The 23,491-nt window shown below is 37.3% G+C and overlaps 1 protein-coding gene across 2 annotated transcripts in view; it reads left to right on the top strand.

Annotated features, from left to right (window-relative positions):
• The first annotated feature begins 5,300 nt into the window (after positions 1 to 5,300).
• The window catches only part of caln1 (calneuron 1), a 49,526-nt gene continuing 31,335 nt past the window's right edge, over positions 5,301 to 23,491 (top strand). Inside the window, exons 1-4 of one of the 2 annotated variants that reach the window (XM_060888326.1) lie at positions 5,301 to 5,779; positions 9,812 to 9,936; positions 17,031 to 17,174; positions 23,247 to 23,359. In XM_060888326.1, coding sequence (XP_060744309.1) covers positions 9,819 to 9,936; positions 17,031 to 17,174; positions 23,247 to 23,359 — 375 coding nt within the window. In that variant the 5' untranslated portion in view covers positions 5,301 to 5,779; positions 9,812 to 9,818. Of the gene's footprint in view, positions 5,780 to 6,710; positions 7,016 to 9,811; positions 9,937 to 17,030; positions 17,175 to 23,246; positions 23,360 to 23,491 lie in introns of those variants that run through there. The other variant, XM_060888325.1, reaches the window with a different exon arrangement.

Below are 23,491 nucleotides of genomic sequence, written 5' to 3'. Positions count from 1 at the left end.
CTAAAGCAGAGAGTATTGCGACTGGATAAATCAAGAGCCTGGGCATTGGCAGGATTTAATAGATGGCACTGCACCTGCCAATCATCTCTGTTGTTTATATTCTCTCTGGCAAATACCATAAAACATGTAAGTGCCTCTATATTGCTCTTCATTGTTCCGCATCAACATGGATCATAATAGACATGTTGTACTACGTGCCTGGAGCATGTTTCACCAAGTATTTCTCTGCATTTGGCAAAAAGTATTGCTTAGTGAGCTGTGTTGATTTGTGTGGTTGTTTGGACTGTTTTTTTTTTTTATTATTTCTTAACATGGTTTATCATCTAGTGTACAGAAGAAGTTCCATGTTTTATAACAGCACAATTTCTGCTCTACATCTAAATGAGCTTTAGTACACTGTTATGCCCTACTTCACTAATAAGAATGAATACTTTTCCTGTAATTTATTCATAGCAATCTAACAGTCACGCACTATATACTGAACTGAATCAGTGTAAAACCCTCAGCTCTCACAGGAGTTTGTTTTCACAAGACAGCACTGGAATATCAAATAGAGATGGGTGGCGAATTAAATTGGTGAAAAATTGGAGTCTCTTTTATATGGGAGGGATCCTACTGGCATAGAGTCGGGCTCTTATGGTGAAGCCTGGCTACAAATAGATAATCTTTATACAACGAGAAGACATTTTTATCGTGTTGCTAGTGGTCTCTTGCAGGATGACCCCACCCCATCCATAGAGCACAAGTGCTTACTGAATGGTTTGATGAAGATGTAAATCATCATGTCATGATATTCACTATCATCGGATCTCAACCTCTCAACATAAATATATGTTATATTCAGCTTAAAGATTTTGTCACCTGAAAATCGCACACTGCTGTTTAGGATGGCCCACCATGGATAAATATCACCATGAGATTATGGTGCAGTGGTGAATCATGTGCTTAAGGCTCTGGGTTGTTGATCGGAGGGTCAGGGTTCAAGCCCCAGCACTGAGGGACTTTCCTTAACTCTCCCTGCTCCAGGGGCACTGTATCATAGCTTCACTGTGCTCTGACCCCAACCTCCTCAGTTGGGATAAACAGACATTAATTCCACTGTGCTGTAATGTATATTATAGCAATATGAAAGGCTTCAATGCCCCAATTCATTCATTATTGATATCATGGATGGCACATAGAAACCAAAAAGATATCAGTGGATGTTCTTCCTTGTATAGCCTTAGGACAGTAATCACTGGACAGTTTGATCATACTAAAATCCCATTAACACATTAACACATGAGTTCCGTTCTGAATGCGTTTCCTCTCAACATTTCTTCCTCATCATGTCTCAGGGAGTTTTTCCTCACCAACTGACTTTTCTCCCCTGGTTTGCTCATGAGGGATACATTTATAGATTTCTGCATATCTGTAACACCACATTGTGCCAATATCCATTGCTTAAAGTGCTTTATAAATCAAAGTGAAATGAATTGAATTGATTAAACCACGGGGGCACGGTGGCTTAGGCACGTTCGCCTCACACCTCCAGGGTCGGGGTTCGATTCCCGCCTCCACCTTGTGTGTGTGGAGTTTGCATGTTCTCCCCGTGCCTCGGGGGTTTCCTCCGGGTGCTCCGGTTTCCTCCCCCGGTCCAAAGACATGCATGGTAGGTTGATTGGCATCTCTGGAAAAATTGTCCCTAATAAAAATTGTGTGTGATTGCGTGCGTGAATGAGTGTGCGCGTGTGCCCTGCGATGGGTTGGCACTCCGTCCAGGGTGTATCCTGCCTTGATGCCTGATGACGCCTGAGATAGGCACAGGTTCCCCGTGACCCGAGGTAGTTCGGATAAGCGGTAGAAGATGAATGAATGAATGAATGATTAAACCACATTGTACACCTGTAAGAGATTTTGGAAAGATTTGTTAGACAACATCTGTACATCTCCACCATCTGTATTGAAACACCAACTGAAAATATATCTTTAGGAAGAATAATGTTTATCCCTCCGGTACAATTCCACAGACTTGTAGAATCTACACCAATGCTCACTAATTCTATCCCACCACCTTGCTAAGACAGTTACTAAGATACAGTACAATATACAACATACATACTGTACATATATAAAACACCATTAACGCAGACACATTAATGAGATACAATAGCAAGTAATAACTAGAAAGAATTCACCCTAAACCCAGTCTAAATAATTAGTGCTCTCATTCTGGTGTCCTTATTTATCATTAGTTAGCAATTGTACAGGAGATTTTAGGGCTTAATTCTAGGCTGAACTCATGGTGTTTATCTCTGTGATTGAGAATATCTGAAGAAAAATTGGGTACATGTGCCAGTGAGTGAGTGAGCGAGTGAGTCAGCTGGTGGAAGCATTTAGAAGATACTGTGGCTGAGAAGTGAGGGGGATTCTAATTATCACATCATATCATCACACTGCTGTTCTGTGTGCTTCTGTGTCTATTAGTGACTGAGAGAATTATTCTTTGCACATTATTCTGTGCAACTGGCTGAAATGATTTATAATGTTCTCTCCGTGATTTTTTTGCTTTACTAATCGGTGTAAGCCTCTCTATATTATGCTACATTATGCATTTTTAATGACAAGCAGTTCAACAAATCCCATATTGATGATCGAATTAGGTTAAAATGATTGAATAATCCATCTGATGGATGTATAAAAGAGTCTGGTGATTTATGCTCATTTATCATAAGAACAGGGCTTCTCAGGATAAACAAGTGCTACAGTAAGAAGAGAGATTGTTCTTCAGAAGGTGATGCAAGGGGCCAGTGTACTTCACATTTAGTGCCGATAAATAAATACATGCGGAGCCACATTCAGATTTCACGAGTCTGTGGGATATTAGAACTGTGCAGTTTGCTTTGCAGGAATTATGTAGGAATTAAATATTTCTTTAATTAACTTGTTCTGAATGAGCTTTAATCCTTAGACACCCCCCATCCCCCCCCTCTCTCTCTCATGAGACTTGTACAAGCTGATTATGGACGTATGCCTTTGTACCATAACTGATAATGATTATCATGGATTAACACTTTTGCAATAATGTAGAAATCAAAATGCCCCCAATTAAATGGAATTGGATATACTCTAAATTCTCCATTTTCACTTGTTATGCATGTGAACTTTGCTTTGATCTGCTACTCAGGGCTAAAAAGCATTAATTCCTCTCCTAATTGTCAATTTAAAGATAAGCAAACAATTGCCACTATACAGGAAGGCACCCTAAATGGGATGCTGGTCCATCATACTACAACACAGACTCACACATACATACACACTGATTCACTAACTCAATGATTCATACCCATGGCCAATCTTCCAACCAATTGCAAGGAGGAAAATATTCACCCGGAAAGACACAAATGTACAAAATGGAGCTGTGATGTAACATCCCTAAGCCAGCCTAATATAATAATATTCCTTTGCAGTGCAATTGATAACCTCAGATTATATTATTTTTGTAATTAATTGGCTTACTATTTATTTTATATACGTGGTAACAAAAATGCCATTGGAGAATTTTTTTGACCCTGGTTTTTAACACTTCCTACTCAGGGAGAAATAATAATCCCTGTTTTCAGGCAGAACCTGGCCGGGCTATTTTACCATATGCTGGCATACCATTTACTATCTATTAGCAGATTACTTAGTAGACCTACTGTACAGTATGTTAGGGGCACTGTATCTTGTGGACACTAACTATTTATTAGGCTTTATACAGAATATACAACCTATGATTGTACTAAATATGCCATTTGGATTGCAATAAATATGCTATATGGACTTGTGGACACCGGACCGTCATACTCATATGTTGGAAGTATAACTATACGGATATATAGCGTCAGTGTTTCTCTTTACTAGAACTAAAAGCCTAAACCTGTTCCACCATAAACCCTGGGCACAAAGCAAGAGCAATGAAGACATAATTCACCAAGAACTCAAGTAGTACAAAGTGACGTGACATACAGCTAAGTATGGTGACGCATACTCAGAATTCGTTCTCTGCATTTAACCCATCCAAAGTGCACACACACAGTAGTGAACACACACACACTGTGAACACACACCCTGAGCAGTGGGCAGTCATTTATGCCATTTTTATATATATGTATGTATGTATGTATATAATTATTATATATATTATTTTGTTATATTTTATTATTTTCTGCTTATTTAAGATAATGTTAATATTCACTTTAAATTCAATTGCTAATATTCAACTCAAAATTCTATTTAAAATATTCCATTCAATAAAGATTTGTTTATCCTTCATTCAATTCTGTATTGTTTTACTCTTTGACCGAGAGATGGAGCAAACTTTTTTAAAAGGAGGGAGGTTTGTAGTGGGAGCAGTGGGGTGACAAGTGTGAATGTGTGGCAAATGGTTTACATGGCTCACGGGTCAGGTAGGAGGGCCCCTTAGCAGAATTTTGCTTAGGGCCCCAGGGAGGTCAGGATCGGCACTGACCACAACAGTGTTAATATTATAGTCCAATAATGTTAAAATGTAGCAATAACATAGTACGATAATATATAGTACAATATTATGTTTTGTTTTACAGTAGGCTAGGTATAGCCTATAAATAGTACACAGTAGAGACATAGAGACACAGTAGACTATTATTTTATTAAGCTTTCAACACGCTACTGAAAGGTAACAGACACACACTCTGCCTAGTTTATAACAAAAGAGAGTACAAATGCAAAAATAGACATAAGCTGACAAGCTCAGCGCACAGTATCACAGATCGAAACGATCAATTGGATCAATAGAAAATAATAGAAACTGGAGAGAGAATACCTGAGTCGTCGAGGCACCTCTTGGAAACACAGTGTCAAACCAAATTGCAGTATGTCACAGGTATTTAAACAGTCAAGATATAGTGTCCATATACGTTTGATGGAGGGAGGCTTCACTCTGATCCATAACATAAGTCAATTCTTCCTGGCCATATTTTATATTTATTAAATATAAGCTTGCAAAGAAAACCCAGAAGAAGTCTCAAAAGGATCCAGTAGTTTATTTAACTACACATAGACACGTTGTCAACTAATTTGACATTAATATGAGCAGCTTGGTCTTCTGTTACAGGTTTAGTATATAGATATCACAATATCATACCATGTAAGAGTGCATGTGGTGGCGTAGTGTTTATACCCATCATGTTGTAGACTAGTATCTGAGCCACGCATGGGTTAATGTTAGATGTGAAGGTAACCGTGGGAAAGCAGCAGAGCAGCTCGGGCATCAATAGAGAAACAATTAGAGCTGAACTCCTGCTCTGTACACAGCGATGTATATCGATCGGGTTTGTGGTAGTTTTCCCTCCATCAACTGTTAGTGGGCATCTTTTTGCAGAGGAATACTTTTCTCACACACCTTTGGATGTCCACAGCCGTATGCTATCAACTGAAGGAAGAAGACAGACTCGAGCTGCCTTTCTGTGGCGCATGTGGAGATGATGGGAATCCGCTGGTACTGATGGGAATCCGCTGGTACTGATGGGAATCCGCTGGTACTGATGGGAATTTGATGAAGCGGTCGATTTCCTCTAACTGGAACTAGGACGCGTTTTGTTCTCATGTCGTCCATGCAAGCGGAATAGCCATTAAACACACAGACGTGTGGACATTTTTCAGGTACAGCTGACATTTATTTACAGGTCGCGCGTTTCCCTCCTGCTCATTTGGATCGGATGTCGGAGCGCATTTGATTACGCGCGTCATTTCCAAACACTGGATTTTACTTTTCAAGGTGAGCTTTAAAAAGTTTGCGATTAAAAATATAGCTATAAAAGTTGACCGTATGTCATGTACTAGAGTTCAGTCACACCTCTCTGGCAAAAGGTTTGCACCTGTTGTGTGTTGTCTGATGTTGTTCATTTAATTTAACCCTAACACACAATCACACGTTCATTTCTAATGTTTATTTTATAGAAATGTGTGTTTAATTTCCCTACTAGAATTTCTTATATACAAAGAGAACCAATGCAAAAATAATATGGACTTGTAACTTTTATTTTTTTTATTCTCTATATATGTTTTATTATTATTAATAATAATAATAATAATAATAATAATAATAATAATAATAGATGACTGCAGATTAATGGATGGAGGGATGTGTTTGAAATTTGGGGTTTATCCCTGATGTTGAGAATTTTAATAATAATAATAATAATAATAATAATAATAATAATAATAATAACATAAATCGATTACATGACATCAGTTAATACAGCTCACAAATCAGACAGCTGATGCTTGCAGCCACAATGAATTATGCAATCTAGAATAAACTAACAAAAAAGAAATAAATACAGGCTTGTTTGATGTTTTGTTATAAAAGTAGTATCCGAAATATATGATATATTTCATCTTTTTTCTCCAGAAGACACATTTTAAGGCTCAGTTTCTAGACATGTGCAAAATAGTGAAAAAATCATCAGTTAAATCCTACATTTAGGTGACAATGTGTCTTTAACCTGACTGGTGATTACAGTTGATGCTGATTCCCTTCATTGTCCTCTGGTAAGTGCAGCTGTCTGTAATGGTTATAGTGACTCAAGTGGCACAGTGTGCTGCGTAAGTGCTTTAAGGGAGCGCCTTCTCTCACAAATCACTATGGAGCAGAACGTCTTGAGGCATTGCTGCACCTACACTATGAACCGCAGAGGATGATCTGCTACTCTAATCATCGAGCTCCTCTCATGAACTTGCAGCTACTGCATTTTCATTTAACGCACTGTGGGCACGAGCAAGTGACTGGCTGCTGAAATATCACCCTGGGATTTAACCCCTGCTCCATGCTCTTTCGGGAGAGGAGCTGATCCAGGAGGCAGTCGGGCTGAGCTGCCCGTTGCCTGATTCTTTTCTCTCCGATGGAGGGCACTGATCCGGAGAAGGGGACAGAGGAGCAGACAGAGGGAAACTGGACCGGCGGTGAGGAGGATGGGACACTGCAGTGTCCCGGGGAGTGCCATCAGAATGGGTAAGATGGAGCGGGATGCCAGAGTTTAGCTTGACGGATGCTTTCACTACTGAGCTGTTGTTGTGAGGTGCTAACAGATTTACTGACTTAATTTACAACTTTACTTGTTTTGTTTGAACATTTTGTGTTGTTGTTGTTTTTGTTGTATAATTTGATTATTTCTGTGGTATTTAGTGGGAATACTGTCTTAGTTTTTTTTTTTTTTTTTTTTTTTATAACTGTTCTATTCTGTTGTCAGAGGATTTTTTAACCCTTATAATATTTACATTTGTTTCTCCTCTGTGTGTGTTATTGAGATTTGCCTTTGAAAAGCAGTTTATGATTTATCAACACGTCCATGTTGTTGTTTCTTGTAATTGCTTTCTTCTTGAGATTCTTCTTTCTGCTTAAGACTATTAAAAATAAAACATTTGCTGTATTTTAGATAGATTATTTATAAGAAGTCAAGAGGAAAAAAAGATGGTCAGCATCTATTAACTATTAAAGTTTTGTCTCTAGCCGGACAAATCTCTCTCTCTCTCTCTCTCTCTCTCTCTCACACACACACACACACACACACACACACACACACACACACACACACACACAGACACATGAAAGAGAAGAGCGCACCATTGCCTTTTCTTTTTATTTTGCTGTCAGTTACTACTAGTCCCCATGTGTTTCGAGAGTGCTATGTTTTATTTTAATGTGGAAGGTGTTCTCAGTGACCTTTTTTGCTTTAGAAAAAAAAAATTGAAAGGCTTTGGTCTTTAGCAGAACAGCAGTTGGATTAGTCATCCCCTTCTCAGCTTCAAGGTTTTCTCAAGACACCGCACGGGGGCTCTGCTTCAGTCTCCTCCTGCTTGGACACACTGTTAAAATATGTAAATGAATGGTCATATATTCTCAAACTACATCATGCTAAATATTAAGAATTTTACAGTTTCTTTCTATAGATTATTAGAATGTAGTTTATCCACAATCATCACACATAGTTTCCAGATTTGCCAGGCAAATTGTTTTGGAGATGCTTATAAACTAAACTACTAACAAATCTACGGCCAAAAAGAATTTGATTGTAATCTCATGGACAAATGGAGACAACTAGATAATTAGCTTGATTAAATGGGTCAAATTGCACAGTTCAGCTGGACTGTTATTCTGTCCTTCTGTCCTCAATTTGGATAAGAAGTGCACAGTGTGTTAGAGTTTGTGGCCAGTGCTATAAACATTTAAAAAAATGAAAGCCTTCAATAGTTTCAAAGTAAATGTTCTTTCATTTGGAAAATGAAGACTGGCTCTATGATTTAAAGTCCCGTCGCCTCAGTAGCTGCCAAAAAAAACACTATTATAGGCAGCCAAGCATCAGAGTTCAATAAAGCATAAAGATAGATAGATAGATAGATAGATAGATAGATAGATAGATAGATAGATAGATAGATAGATAGATAGATAGATAGATTGGTGGTTGGTGGTTTAATTGAATTGGGTATAAATGAGTTTAAATGCAATAAACCTAGTCATATTCTTATAATGCTATAATCCAAATACCCATATTATTGTGTTAATAATAACAGGAATCATATTAAACTCAATATCTAAGATACCCAGACGCTGAGGATTTGCTGAAACTTAACGCAGTCTTTCTTGCCTCGCCAGAAAAATGCTCCATCACTAGCAGCTGATTTAATTTCACTCTCTGATTTACAATCACCTATTTCATTATGGTTCACTTGGCTTGCTGTTAGGTTCATGACTGCTGGTCCCAAAACAGCATCCATCTTTTACAGTCAGCAGCCAGTAAGCAGCCAAACGACCTTCAGTGGGCTGCAGTTTAAAGCTGGCCTGCTTGTATTGGCTATGTTTATTTCTTCTTTATTTCACACCTGCTTGTGACCCAATCCCATGATGTGTATTCACACCGTGTATGGGCTCTGATCCCAAACCGCACCTGGTGGAAAATCTCTGCTGGGTGTTTCGGTTCTCCATGAAAAGGTTATTATGCCTTATGGATTAACTGTAGAATTGGCCGGGTTTTGCGCTCAGGAGTGAAACACTTCGGGGAAAACCTGCTGAAAGGTGAGAATAGATACAGGCAAGAAAACATGATGAATTTTTGCTGGTCATAGAGGTTTTTGAGCTTCTCAGATAATGTATCGGTATTTTTGTATGCTTTGTGAAATGAAACATAAGTTTTACTTTAATCAGATATATACATGTTTTAGAGGATCTTTAGAGACATTGCTGATTGTGATCTGTTTATGTAAAATTGCACATTTGCATTGGTTTTGTTATTACTTCTGTTACACAGGTCTTACAGTGGCACTGTGTATACCAACCTCAACTCAGTGATATTATAATTATTCACATTTAAATAATCAGCCTGATATTTAAATAGGGTTAGGTTCATAAAATGAATCTGTACTAAGGGGATTCATAGGATTTTGAAAATCTGTTTTAAAAGTCAAACTAAATCTTTGGTAAATTCCATTTTGGATAACATTATAGTCATGTGATTAAAATGCATTCAAATTTTTGGAGACGATCTATTTGCATTAGAGCAAGTTGTAAGTTTAATAGAAATTGTAATAGAAGTGCAACAGAGTGCAAGGAGTTTTCAGTTTTCAGAGAAAAACAGTAAGGATGCTAATAAACACTACTGTATGTGGTGTTATGGAACGGATGAACGGATGAATAAATTGATTTGTTCAAAGTTAAAACTTTTTTAAAACATTGTTTATTTCCAGATTCTACTCTAAAATTACTGCAAGCATAAATACTAAATTTCAGTCTTCTGTTTTCCATCGTTGTTAGGGAGAAGATGCCCTTCCATCATGTGACGGCAGGGCTGCTGTATAAAGGCAACTATCTGAGCCGCTCTCTGTCTGAACGCAGTGATAGCGACCAGCTGGCTAGCATCTCTGCTGAGGAACTGGACGGTGAGTGTGAAATATCACACACACACACACACACACACACACACGCACATACGCACATACAATAAGCGATAGTATCATTTATTTTCAGGAATGTTCATTGATTTGTTTCATACACATGGTTTCCATGGTAGCTTAATAAGACTTTTGCTTATGATCTACTGATCAGACACTTTCATACATATTATTCTCTGTCACTCAGCTCAGAGACACAATGAAATGAGCTCGGCAAGTTGGAATTATTAATTCACATATAGAGCACAACGTCTCCTGTCCCTCAACGGTTTGTTAAATCTGGGAGGAATTCCGAGGTGCTGACAGCATGCAGAGTTATTATACTACCTCATAAGGCCATACAGTATACAGTATACAGACACTTCTGTACCACCAAATCCACAATCCGTGGGCTTCTACTGGATTTTGTGGCATGGCCGATGCAAGTCTGGTGCACAGCTATCATTTTAGTTCATCCTAAAGTAGCGTTGAGGTCAGGGCTCCGCATTGCGGTCTTACAGGATTAATAATGAACCTACAAAACCAACCAACAAATTTTTAGAAGAATTGCTAAGCACATATAGTTCACATATTTCAATCTAAACATGTTTATTCTGCTTCAGGCTAGAATTTTTCCTGTCAGTATTTTTATTTACTCAGTGTAAAGTCTGTGGAAAATCTAAAAGCAATTATCCACACAGTTAGTTTAGACCTTTAAACCATTTCCTAAATGTTAAGTGCCTCATTTATAGCAAATCCCTGAGTTACCCTGATCCCTGTGCAACATCACATCCATTTCCACAGTCCCACATAGTCAGAAATTTATTTCAGTTTTTATGTATTCTTTATGTTATGTATTGGGTTTTTAGTCAATTATAATAAATAAAAAATAGAAATGTCTCTCTTGTGATTTAAAGACTGTGCATCATCATAATTATTCAAAATGTAATTTTAATCTGCTTCACAGTGTCTGAAAATCCTCTAAACCCTCTGATATGACCAGTAAAACATTCTGTGCATTAGTTGTCTACACAAACGTATAAGATTTAGTTTTGTGTTTATCTACTCAGAAAAAATTAATTAATTAAATTATATATATATATATATATATATATATATATATATATATATATATATATATATATATCTCCATCTCCATCTCGTAGAGCGTCTTCAAAAATATATATATATATATATATATATATATATATATATATATATATATATATATATATATATATAAATGCCATTGATGAGTCAAGCTCTTGAGCAGCTGTCTGTGTCTGATGATGATCTGAATGCAGCTCGTCCACTCCAACCATCTTGTAGGGCGTCTTCAAAAAGCTTGCTTTGTGCACATGTGACTTCTTATACAATTGTGCGCTTCCAATTTTGTGGCAGCAACAGTTTGAAATGTTGGATGCCATTAAAGAATCAAAAGAATAAAATGCCACTTAATGCCATCTTTCAAAAACACTGCATGAAAAATGTCTTTACTCTAGTTTAATAGATTCCTCATAATAAGATTTAAAAAAATATATAACTCTATTACTTGAAGTTGGAGTCCCCTGGTGCTCCAGTGGCAGGATCCTGTGCTCTCATTGCTGTGACCCAGGTTCGGTTCCTGGGGAGACAGCAGATTAAAATTTACTTGTATTGCGCTTTTAACAGTGGACATTGTCTCAAAGCAGCTTTACAGAACATATGAAACATAATACAAAAGTTTGATATTACACAAAGATTAATATAATACAAAAATTCAAGATTAATATTAGACTTATATTTAAATGTGTTTGTATTTATCCCTAATGAACAAGCCTGAGGTGACTGAGGTCACTGTGGTGAGGAAAAACTCCAGGTTTCTTCTCAAGAGGAAGAAACCTTGAGAGGAACCAGACTCAAAAGTGAACCTCATCCTCATTTGGGTGACACTGGAGGGTGTGATTATTAATATACAGTTGAATATACAGCTATACAACTGAAGGGTTAGCTCTCGGTGCCGGTCCCAAACCTGGATAAAAATGGGAGGGTTGTGTCAGAAAGGACATCCGGCATAAACCGAGATGATCCACTGTGGCGACCACAGACAACAACAAAAGTTTGGAATTGTTTTGTTTTATTGCTAGATAATTAAGCTTCATTCTAAGAAAAAAGAAATAAAAAAAAAAGAAAATGACATATCAATAGTACAGGAGAATTTCAAACTTGAATGAACTGAATAGTCTTCGTATATATATCAGGATACTTGCTGTGATATCGTCTTATGCAGAGAAGCAGAGCTCGTGTACATATTAAAATCCGATTGAACCCCAGCATACAGTAAAATATTTGAAAATTTATAATTTGAAAAATTTAGATATTGTTTTATAAGGGGGGCACGGTGGCTTAGTGGTTAGCACGTTCGCCTCACACCTCCAGGGTTGGGGGTTCGATTCCCGCCTCCACCTTGTGTGTGGAGTTTGCATGTTCTCCCCGTGCCTCAGGGGTTTCCTCCGGGTACTCCGGTTTCCTCCCCCGGTCCAAAGACACGCATGGTAGGTTGATTGGCATCTCTGGAAAATTGTCCGTAGTGTGTGAATGAGTGTGTGTGTGCCCTGCGATGGGTTGGCACTCCGTCCAGGGTGTATCCTGCCTTGATGCCTGATGACACCTGAGATAGGCACAGGCTCCCCGTGACCCGAGGTAGTTCGGATAAGCGAAGTTCTATCACTTATATTTTCAGAAAGGGGATTGCAAACAATATTTAAAGTGCTTCATAAAGTGGTTGTTGTTATTGTTTTAGAATGAAACATAGCATAATAGTAATTTTTTTTTTTTAAATGCTAGAAATGTGATGAATTACAGAAGCGGACCTTAATTTTTTTCCTATATATATATATATATATATATATATATATATATATATATATATATATATATATATATATATATATATATATATGATATTCTATCAGAGGATTTCATGTCATAACAAACGTTTTTATTGTCATTCACTTAGCCAGACATTATCTAGCTTCAATGGTTGGCTATTTTATTGTTTACTTGGATGTAGATTTACCTTATCATGAGAAACGGACTATTGTTTCTGTTAAAAACCAGAAATCCCCCTTATTTTTCACTAAACAGAGTATTTCACTTAGTATTTCATCATTTTCAATGATCATTTATTTATTTGTTTGTTTGTTTGTTTATTCATTTATTTATTTTATAGTACTTTGTCATATTTCAGTGTTTTTATTTGTTTTTTTTTAATCAGTAGCTATAAAATACAACAGGGTGTGTGGAGGCCTGACTCGAGTCACCTTACCCTCAGCTAGATTTGCAGTTTCTATTCACTTTTTTTTAGAGTTTATTTCAGATGCTTTGAAGCAGATTTAAATTATATTTCCAACATGATTACGCACGTTGCACATATTGTCTTCTATTCACAATAGAGAGGCGTCTGTTTTTATTAAATTAACTGAAAATGTAATATATAACATTAAGAATACATACAAATTTGAAAAGATTTACTGAGTAAGTGGAACTGTTAGACTACACTAGTCAGTGGCACTAAGCTACTGTAACTACCTTGCACATATTTAGCCGTGTCTGTGTGCTGCAATTCGTCATCATCCTGTAGTGTTCGGAGTCATTCATTATATGCTTTTGACCTTAAAATAAAGGAAGCGTTGGTGTTTTGAACAGTATAATTTCAAACCCACTCAGTCAGGTCATTTAATCTGCCTTTTTAAAATGCATTTCTTTCTGCACCGTCTACGAAAACGTCATGCAGAGAGTTTTTCAGTCTAAAACATAGACAAAAGAGAAGAGAAGATTAAAGCAGCAACAATGTTCAAGGCAAAAAAAAAAAAAAAAACCTTTCAAAGGAATGACAACAAATTTTCAAATGAACTACATTTTTACATTACCTTTATCTTTTTTTATTTCATTCCTTTATTTGCTTTAGTGGGATAAGTTACTAGCATAAGCATAACACATGCAGCAATTTAATTGCAAGTCGCTGAACTATGAAGTCCTACTACTGGTTGTCATAGTAATAAGTTTATCAGTGAGTGGATCTTGTCTTTAAATTGAAACATTTTGGTGGGAGATTTGGTGTTTGTGTATAAAATTCAGCAGTGTTTGTCTGCATCATATCATATGAGATGAAGGAGAAGCGATGTGTGCTCTTTACCACGGATCACGTCGCTCTACTCTCAACACTCCCATTAGTAGTCACACCGAATTTGCATAAAGTTAAACTTTTCTCAACTTTTCTCAACTTTTCTCAACTTCACGTCCTTGGACACGCCCACATCTCAGTCATCAACAGTCGCTGTCACTCGTGTCGCTGGAAGTCACCAAATCTGACTGAAATTGAATAGACTCTGCTTGGTTTGGCATTGAGAGTCGCTGTACGTGTGAATGTAGCATCACATTGCTCATTTGCTTGGAGTTGACAGTTTATTAGGTCCACCAATCAAACAGAAGTGTACTTTGTGTTAATGCCACATTTCTACCAGTACCACACACAATAACATGTTTTATGCAAAGTGATCTATATGTGAAGGGGCACGGTGGCTTAGTGGTTAGCACCTTCGCCTCACACTTCCAGGGTCGGGGTTCGATTCCCGCCTCCGCCTTGTGTGTGTGGAGTTTGCATGTTCTCCCCGTGCCTCGGGGGTTTCCTCCGGGTACTCCGGTTTCCTCCCCCGGTCCAAAGACATGCATGGTAGGTTGATTGGCATCTCTGGAAAATTGTCCGTAGTGTGTGATTGCGTGAGTGAATGAGAGTGTGTGTGTGTGTGTGTGTGTGCGCCCTGCGATGGGTTGGCACTCCGTCCAGGGTGTATCCTGCCTTGATGCCTGAGATAGGCACAGGCACCCGAGGTAGTTCGGATAAGCGGTAGAAAATGAGTGAGTGAGAGAGAGATCTATATGTGAGGTGTATCAGAAAAAAGCATTTAACCACAAGGTGGTGTATCTAATCCAATCCAATCCAAGAGATAAATATTCTTGGCATCGGCAGTTTTTTTCTCTTCTTGCTGATGCTGCTATCTCTGCTACCAGTCTACACTTACAAGATGTGAAAATGCCACACAAAATGCTGATTTATCCAGGCTTTTACTCTATCAGGCCGCTGTTTATTTATTTATTTATTTATTAGCATTGTTATTTGTGACATTTCCAGTTTGTGAGTGTGTTTGTGTTTGTATGTGGGAGCCACTTTCACCAATGCTGCATTGTTAACCCACAGCAATCAGCTCAATACAGGAAATTCTCTTGATTACCTCCTGAGAATCTCACCTGATTACCACTTCAGCAACGTTAATGAGATATTCATCATCTTAAAGGTGGTATTTAACAAATCAAGATATTATTCACGATGTTTTCACAAGTGTCCTCCAGTCTATAACCCAGAGAAATGAACCAGCGATATCATTTGGCGGAGTGTTCATTTGAAATAAAAGTCTGATTTAGATTAAAATAAGACAATGGGAGGGTAATGAAAAATATTCATATTGCATGCAGCGTGTAGTCAAAATAAAAATCCCTTTAATGCATTTCTTAGGATCCTCAGTAAAATATAAGAAAAAAAAAAGCTGAGCTGTTCTTTTTGGGAAGTTTTGTTTGTTCCATCCAAACGACATTTCTGCCAGTTTTGCTCTTCTGGGTATTTCTTTTTTTTCTGTTTTTTACCCTTTAGGTGTTCTAATGTGTTTTTTTTTTTTTTTTTTATCAACAGTAAAATATAAGAAGCGAAAGCTAATTAGCTCAGCTTTCATTTTCTATTTTATTTTGTTTCATTTAGTTTGTTCTCTTCAGCTCTATGCATCTTCACTTTACAGAGTTATGTACAGTATGTTTTTTTCTAGGTTTTGCCCTTTAGCTTTCCTCTTTGCACTAACACTGTGTTTTTGATACCTCTTGGTTATATGAATTATTTCAGTTGCCTGATGTTTTGAATTGTTTGCCTGGACCCGTATATGTTTTAACCTTTTCTCGCTATCCTGTGCAAGTAGGAGAGAACCTCACTTGGAGGATTCTTGGTCTGTGGCCATCAGCACTCCATCTCTGCTGTACAGTACTGAAATGCCTGAGGACAATATTACTGATCATCTGCTTAACATTTTTTTAAGGGATTTATATAAATGAGACTTATCTAGACCTGAAACCTGAATTAAATTTGATATAAATTAGGGATGTGGTAGTTCAATGGTTAAGGTGTTGGATTATTGATCAGAAGGTCATGAGTTCAAATCCCAGGTCCACCAAGCTGTAAGTCAGTCTGGATAAGGGTGTCTGGTAAATATATATGACATATTGTATCCTCAAACGTGTGTCATGTGGCCTGACACAAAACAGAGGAAATATGATGTTTAGTGTACTGTAGATCGGTGTCCTCAATTAACTGGCAACTCTTTGTCGCATCCTTCTTTTCTTCTAATGGGATTGTATATAAGAACAGAGCTGACAGACATTTCAGTGTTTTATATAATTTTGTATTCATTCAACTCAATTCAATTCATTTGTATAGCACTTCTAGCAATTCACATTGTCTCAAAGCAGCTTTACAGAAGCATAGAAAAAGAATTAAAATTTTTATCTCAATCCCTAATGAACAAGCCTGAGGCGAAGGTGGCAAGGAAAAAATCATTGAGATGATACGAGGAAGAAACATTGAGGGGAACCAGTATAACTGATCCTTAAGTAACATCCTTTCTACAGCAGTTTGTAGTCCAGTGGAACTGTGCAACCAAGATTATTATTATTAAGAGTATTATTATTTATTCTTTTCTTGACTGTATTTATTGAATGTTCCATGTTTGAAACTACTACTACTTTTCTCTGTCTTTCTGTGTCTTTCACTCACATTCATGCTCAAGTACACAGAGAGCTACAGAGAGTGAGAAAGAGTGAGAAAGAGAGAGAGAGAGAGAGAATCATTGACCATGGTGGGCAGGTGGAGGCTTTAAGGCACAAAATGGCATGTGCAGCAAAATTGTTGATTTGTTAACTTGAGTCTGTGCCACTCAGAAGCTGGGATCATCTGGCAGGGATGAAGGAAGCAAAAGAGGACAGTAGGGAATGCTAAGTCATCTGTTTGTTTGTTTTGGCAGAAATCCGCGAGGCCTTTAGGGTGCTGGATCGCGACGGCAACGGCTTCATCTCTAAGCAGGAGCTCGGCATGGCCATGCGCTCACTGGGGTACATGCCCAGTGAAGTGGAGCTGGCTATCATCATGCAGAGACTGGACATGGATGGTGAGTTTCAGTTCCAATTCAGCCAAAATCTTGTGGACTCATGACAATCAAGCCCATATGTACTTTTTGAACATTAGGCCAGAGTTAGTTCAGGTCAATTTCTTCCACTCCAGCCTTAGCAGACCATGTGTTCGCTGAGCTCACTTTGTTCATGAACCACTTGTTCATGGACCTCATCCGACATGTTTATCTGGGCTTTTTTTCTGGAAAAAACTTTCCATAAGACTTTCATATGCATGCACATTTTTATTCTGAATTAAATATACAAAGATAGATAGATAGATAGATAGATAGATAGATAGATAGATAGATAGATAGATAGATAGATAGATAGATAGATAGATAGATAGATAGATAGATAGATAGATAGATAGATAGATAGATAGATAGATAGATAGTCTGATCACAGTACAACCAAATGCATGTGGCTTAACGTGGAAAGAATTAGTTTCCTGGCAAATAAGGCTCTGTCCTGTCTATTCTCACTCCATATGGTGGGAGAATTAAATCCCTGTGCCCGACAGTTTTATCTAGAGCTTTATCTTTTTATCCGTTATCTTTTTTTTTTTTTTTTTATAAACTACAAAGGCATGTAAAGTGTTACTGAATATTTTAATAATTTTGAAATCATCTTTTGAGGGCAAAAGAAGGTCATAGGAGAATGAGAGTGCACGCTTTGGAAAGCTTTTCAACGTAAATTGCCCCTTCTACTTGAGTTGTTTGTTACAGATAATAAATAATAAATAAACTATTTAGTTATTCTGATGCTGTAGACACAATACGATGTGATGAGAATATAATATTATTCTTGTGATTGTGTTAAAAGAGGGTCTCAGGAGGATTTTGGATGCTACATCCACAAAATTGCTAATCTCGCATAGCCTAGTTTTACGTAGACAGAACTTTAGACTGACGGCAGGTCTGGACTCCATAGCAGCTTTTACTGGTCAAGGACTGTGCAAGAGTGTGTCTGACTGACATGTAAAGGAAGCAATCACAGTTTGTTTTGTTCAGCATCCTGTTCAGGGTTATGAAAATGTCAGTGCCCCTATTAAAACAGGCTGGTGTGCAACTGTAGACGGTTTGTGGAGTTTATACGGTCAACTTCACATCATTTGGAAAAGTTTAGCTGATCTTCATAAGCATTCATTGTCACAGTTGTAAACACAACGGCTTCCTTCTTTAATGAGTAAAGTAAAGCATCACGACGACTTAGTTTCTAGGCAGACCGCTAAAAAATGCGACACTAAGGTCTCTTAGAAATCCAACCAATCTGATGGCGACTTCCTAAACTCCTAAAGTGTTTAAAATTTAATTTGTCGTATGCAGGCTGAGAAATATGTAATAGCGTTCAATCAAAACAGCAAAATGCTGACTTCAAACTGCAAATCACATTTGTGGCAGCATGTAAATCGAGGCCACTCTCTTGACTCTCGTGTCTTGGCTTCTCTGGGTTCTAGAGTTATAGCTTTACTATCCATGGACTCCTTTAATTCTGTTTAACAAATATAAACAAAGAACACACAATGCAATGCTATCATTTTATCTCTTCTTAAGCTGCAGAGACAGAAGCGTCAAATCCAAAAAACTTCCGTAGGAATATTTAACATCCCTAACATACTGTAGGTGTCACATGAAATGTTACTAGAGATAAATAAATAAGCCCATATTGTATCCATGCTATTATAGCACAGAAAATGCTGAACACCTAATTGTTAAACACTTATTTTTTTGTGTAATAGTTGATTTTTTTTTGTAAACTAGACTGGCTAAAGACATTATTTGATGCCAAAGATACATAGTGACAGAGTAAGCAAGCAATAATTTGATTAAATTACTGACAGATTAATGCTGTCTCTAGAATGGAAAGCAAACTATGGTTTTTAGGCCCTTCCTTTATTAGCATCATATACATGCTGTGCATTAAACAAATTATTATCACATGTGGTGGTCCCAGCTTTCATCTTTGTACTGGTAACATTCTATTATATAGATATTATACTGTATAAGTGCAAATTCACCCACATTTCCCATAGAGAAGTGTTTTCATTAGGGATGAACCGGTCCGATATTTTGGATCGGTATCGGCGCCGATCCAAGCATTTTGAGTGGATCGGGTATCGGTGGTGCGTGACCGATCCAAATCCGATACCCGTGGTCATGGGCATCGGAACCATTATATGTAGGTGGGACAGGACCCACCCACTTTTTAAGACCAATAATATTGGACCCACCCACTTTTACCGTCTCTATTCAGCGCATATGTCTTTTTTATTACTTTTCAGAGCGCCGCCAGTCAAATCCATTCTGCTTGAGGAATGCCCTAATAAATTAAACTCCATTCCGCGTTTCACCTACAGCATTGACCACGCTCCTGCTTCCTGAAATCCATGGGCGTCGGAACCATCATATGCGGGTGGGAAAGGACACGCCCACTTTTTATTTACTTCCGATGCCCATGCCCATGGTGGTTGATTAATGAACAGCAAACATCATAGACTATTGCTTAAACTTATAAGAAAAATACACTTATATTAAATTGCATTAATGAAAATTAATATAAAATTTTTTATAGGAAATATGTTGCACAACCGCCTGCGACAGACAGACAAGTTTAGCAGGCGCCCTTTCCATTTACCTCAGCGCGTTAAACATGTCGCTCATTTGGGTGCAACATTTACTGTTTAATACATTTCATTTAATAATTGCAGTATATATGGTTTAGATTGTTATACCACTAACTGTTAAAAGTACTGTTTGCTACTGCATTAATACTTTTTTTTAAGGTTTCTTGTGTTTTCATTTTTTATACAGTAATATTTTTTTGTATTTTTTGCCAGAAACAAATAAATCGTAATAACTAAACGAGTTGTATACATTCTTTAGTTTTAAAGGTAGAAAAGAACACAGATATCGGATCGGTATCGGCCGATACCGGCAAACGCTGGTATCGGAATCGGATCGGAAGAGAAAAAGTGGTATCGGTACATCCCTACTTTTCAGTAGAATCATTCTAAGGGATGATTGCAAATTTAAACTTATTTAAAATGTATAGAGTTTAAAAAATATTTCGCTAGTTTGCTCTAAATATCCAGACTGTCTGATATCTCAGAACTTGATGGTGTGTCTGCAAATCACGAAAGTCTAAACTTTCACTTTAGCCCTCATTACGTCCCTCGCCAAATCTTCCTTTTGCTCACCTCATAGCATGTCCTTGTGCTTTACCAAACATTAACCATGCTAAATCATCAGATTGAACTTTCATAAGCTCTTGTACTCATTACATAATGCTATTTTTATTGGTCCTGTAGCTAAATTCAACACAACCAAATCACAGCTGCTAGACTACTAATACAATCTGCTCACATCACCCCTGTCTTGTATCAGGTACATTTTTTACTGTCGTCTTTCCATAATCAATATAAGCTGCTTTTTATTACTTTTTCTCCTGCTCAGTTTCCTGAGTTTCTCCAGTCACACATTTCTTCTTGCACCCTGACAACCACCAGGCTTCACTTAATACTGTAGGCGCCATGGCTCTCAAACTTTAGGACTCAGCTTCTTTAAAATCTCAGCTGCAAAACTTTCTCTTTATTAAATATGCATTTTTTTACTTCTTATAGTTTTTATTATTATTATTATTATGTAGTGATAAATTCAACAGAAATAATTAAAGTGGAAAAAGTCTGAAATTAAGTCTTAAACTAAGACAAGTCTAAAATTACGTGTGTAATGAAACTATAATAAATCATATCAGACATTTATTTATTTATTTATTTTTACCTACACTGTGATATAGCTACTAGTGAAAAATAGTGATATAGCAATTCAGGTGAAAAAAAAAAGAACAAAAATACACAATAATCTGGCTGCATCTGTTCACACATCTTTTTTAAAATGGTTCAGACTGATCAGATTTAAGTCATGTTTAAAGTTATCATAAGAGCATCTGTTATCAGTGCTTTTACAAGTGCTTTTACACCTCAAATAAAAATTAGTTTCTGTAAGATTTTCCTGGTGTCTTCTGAAACCTCTCAAACCATGACTGAAAGAGGGACTGAAACAGATCCCCTTCACAATTTGACAGATCTTAAGCGTTTTGCAGGAAAGAGTGGAATAAAATTGCAACATCAAAATCTGCCGAGTTAACCCAAAAAGACTGAATACTTATTAGAAGCCAAATATGCTTGACTTTTATTGGTAGCTATATCACATTAAAGTTGGAAAAAAGGTCGGACATTCAATTTTAATTCAGTTCGATTTTGATTTGTGTAGCACATTTAACAGTGTACATTGTTGCAACGCTAGAGGAATGGAAAATTCAGAATAAAAATGACAAATTGTAAAATTTACATTTATATTTAAGCCCAGTGTCATGAACACGGAACAGAGCGGACCCAAACCCAGGATAGCTAAAATAAACAGGGTTTAATAACAGAAAACACGAAACATGACGCAGACTAGAAACAGGACATAACCACAGTAGATGCCGCGCTGCACGAGGCAACGCGGCACAGTTAAATACAAAAAGACAATGACACAATAAGGATCAGGTGTGACGACAGGGAGGAGCAGACGAATGCGGGGCAGACACGTGACGAGAAACGTAATCAGATGCACGTGGCCGGGCTGAGTCCTAACACCCAGTGAGCAAGCTAGAGGCAACAATGGTGAGAATAAACTCCCGGGAAACAATATAAGGAGGAAACCTCTTCTGGGTGACATCAAAAAACTATGTGCTCATGAAACCTCCAGATCTGCTCATTCTCAAAAAGCTTGACCAAATAAATGTGTTTTCAGCCCAGACATAAACACTGAGACTGTGTCTGAGTCCCAAACACTAACTAGAAGGCTGTTCTATAACTGCAGAGCTTGCTGTAGCCTTTACTACTTGAGGTACCAACAAACAGCCTGCACCTTTTGACTGAAGGAGGCAACAAAACAAAAGTTTTCTCAGTTACTGTGACCCGAGACTGTTTAGTAGTAGCATTTTATAATCAATTAAAATGTTACTGTGAGCTAATAGAGTGTAGATATTATAGATGATGTGTTCATATCTTTTGGTTGTAGTTAGGACTCTATAGCTGCATTCTGGACTGACGGGAGATTGCTTAAGCATCTACTGAAACGACCAGATAGTAAGGCATTACAAATATCCAATCTAGAGATAACAAAAGCATGAACTAGTTTCTCTGCATCAGGAGTTAGGCATGATTTATCTTGGTTTCATTTTTTCAACACCTGCAATTTTAACAGGGGTGTGTATAATTTTAAAACTACTGTCTGTAAATAAATAGATGAATTAGGGTGTAAACAATCAAACAGACAGATAAATAGAATTTAAGTGCTGTATATGGCTGACTTGTAAGGATACAGATTAGTCCTGAGCATAGTATTAATGCTAATTTAACAACACAACTGAAATGGCCAGAATCAGCCATGAACTTGTGGGGCCAGTGCCAACTTTAGTCCTGTTTTTAAATGACTTCTACATTTAACAGCCCATCTACTGATCTCCGTAAACTCCTAGCAGAGTAAGAATCAAAAAGCATATGGTGTTCAGCCAATCAGTGCAGTCAAATGACCGAGCTTCTATTTGCCTGAAAGATTGAGTACAGTGCTGGAATGAAACTAAATTAAGTGCAATTGACTCATCCTCCAGGAAAGATGCAATAGGCACGTCAGACACAGCGGAAGTTTGCTTCGATCAGGTCTGCATTAGAGGAGGTGAATGCTTTACTGACATTTAAAAAACACCTCTTTTCCACTTTATGGTCTTTTCTGGTGATGATTCATCAGACTGACACACCGAAGAAGCATAATAACTGGGGCAAGAACTTTAAAAAACTAATGCTTAAAAACTTGTGAAATCATTCTTGTCTTTGTGATCGTTAATATACACATTCATGTTTGTAAGTATGTAAGTATAAACCCTATAAGGCATTAGACTATCTGTCTATATACCTGCAGATTTACCTTTCTGGTTTATACACCAGTATGTAACTCCTTTCTTGCCTACATAACTATCTGATTAGTTTGCTACCTACCTTTTTTTTTTTTTTTTTTTTGCAGGGGATGGACAAGTGGATTTTGATGAATTCATGACAATACTGGGCCCCAAACTTCTGTCCTCTGAAACACGGGATGGCTTCCTTGGAAACACAATAGACAGCATATTTTGGCAGGTATGCACTGATTACTGCATACTGCTTAAGGTCTTCTGATCTTATTTGTATCTTATTGTCTATAAGTGCTAAATATGTGATATCTGAATCGTCTTATATCTGTTTATTATACTGTAAAATTGCATTGAAACA

Source organism: Tachysurus vachellii, chromosome 15 (assembly GCF_030014155.1).
Source record: "Tachysurus vachellii isolate PV-2020 chromosome 15, HZAU_Pvac_v1, whole genome shotgun sequence".
Taxonomy (NCBI): Eukaryota; Metazoa; Chordata; class Actinopteri; order Siluriformes; family Bagridae; genus Tachysurus; species Tachysurus vachellii.
The sequence above is the reverse complement of the archived record's forward strand: the minus strand, read 5'-3'. Positions and strand labels throughout refer to the sequence as shown.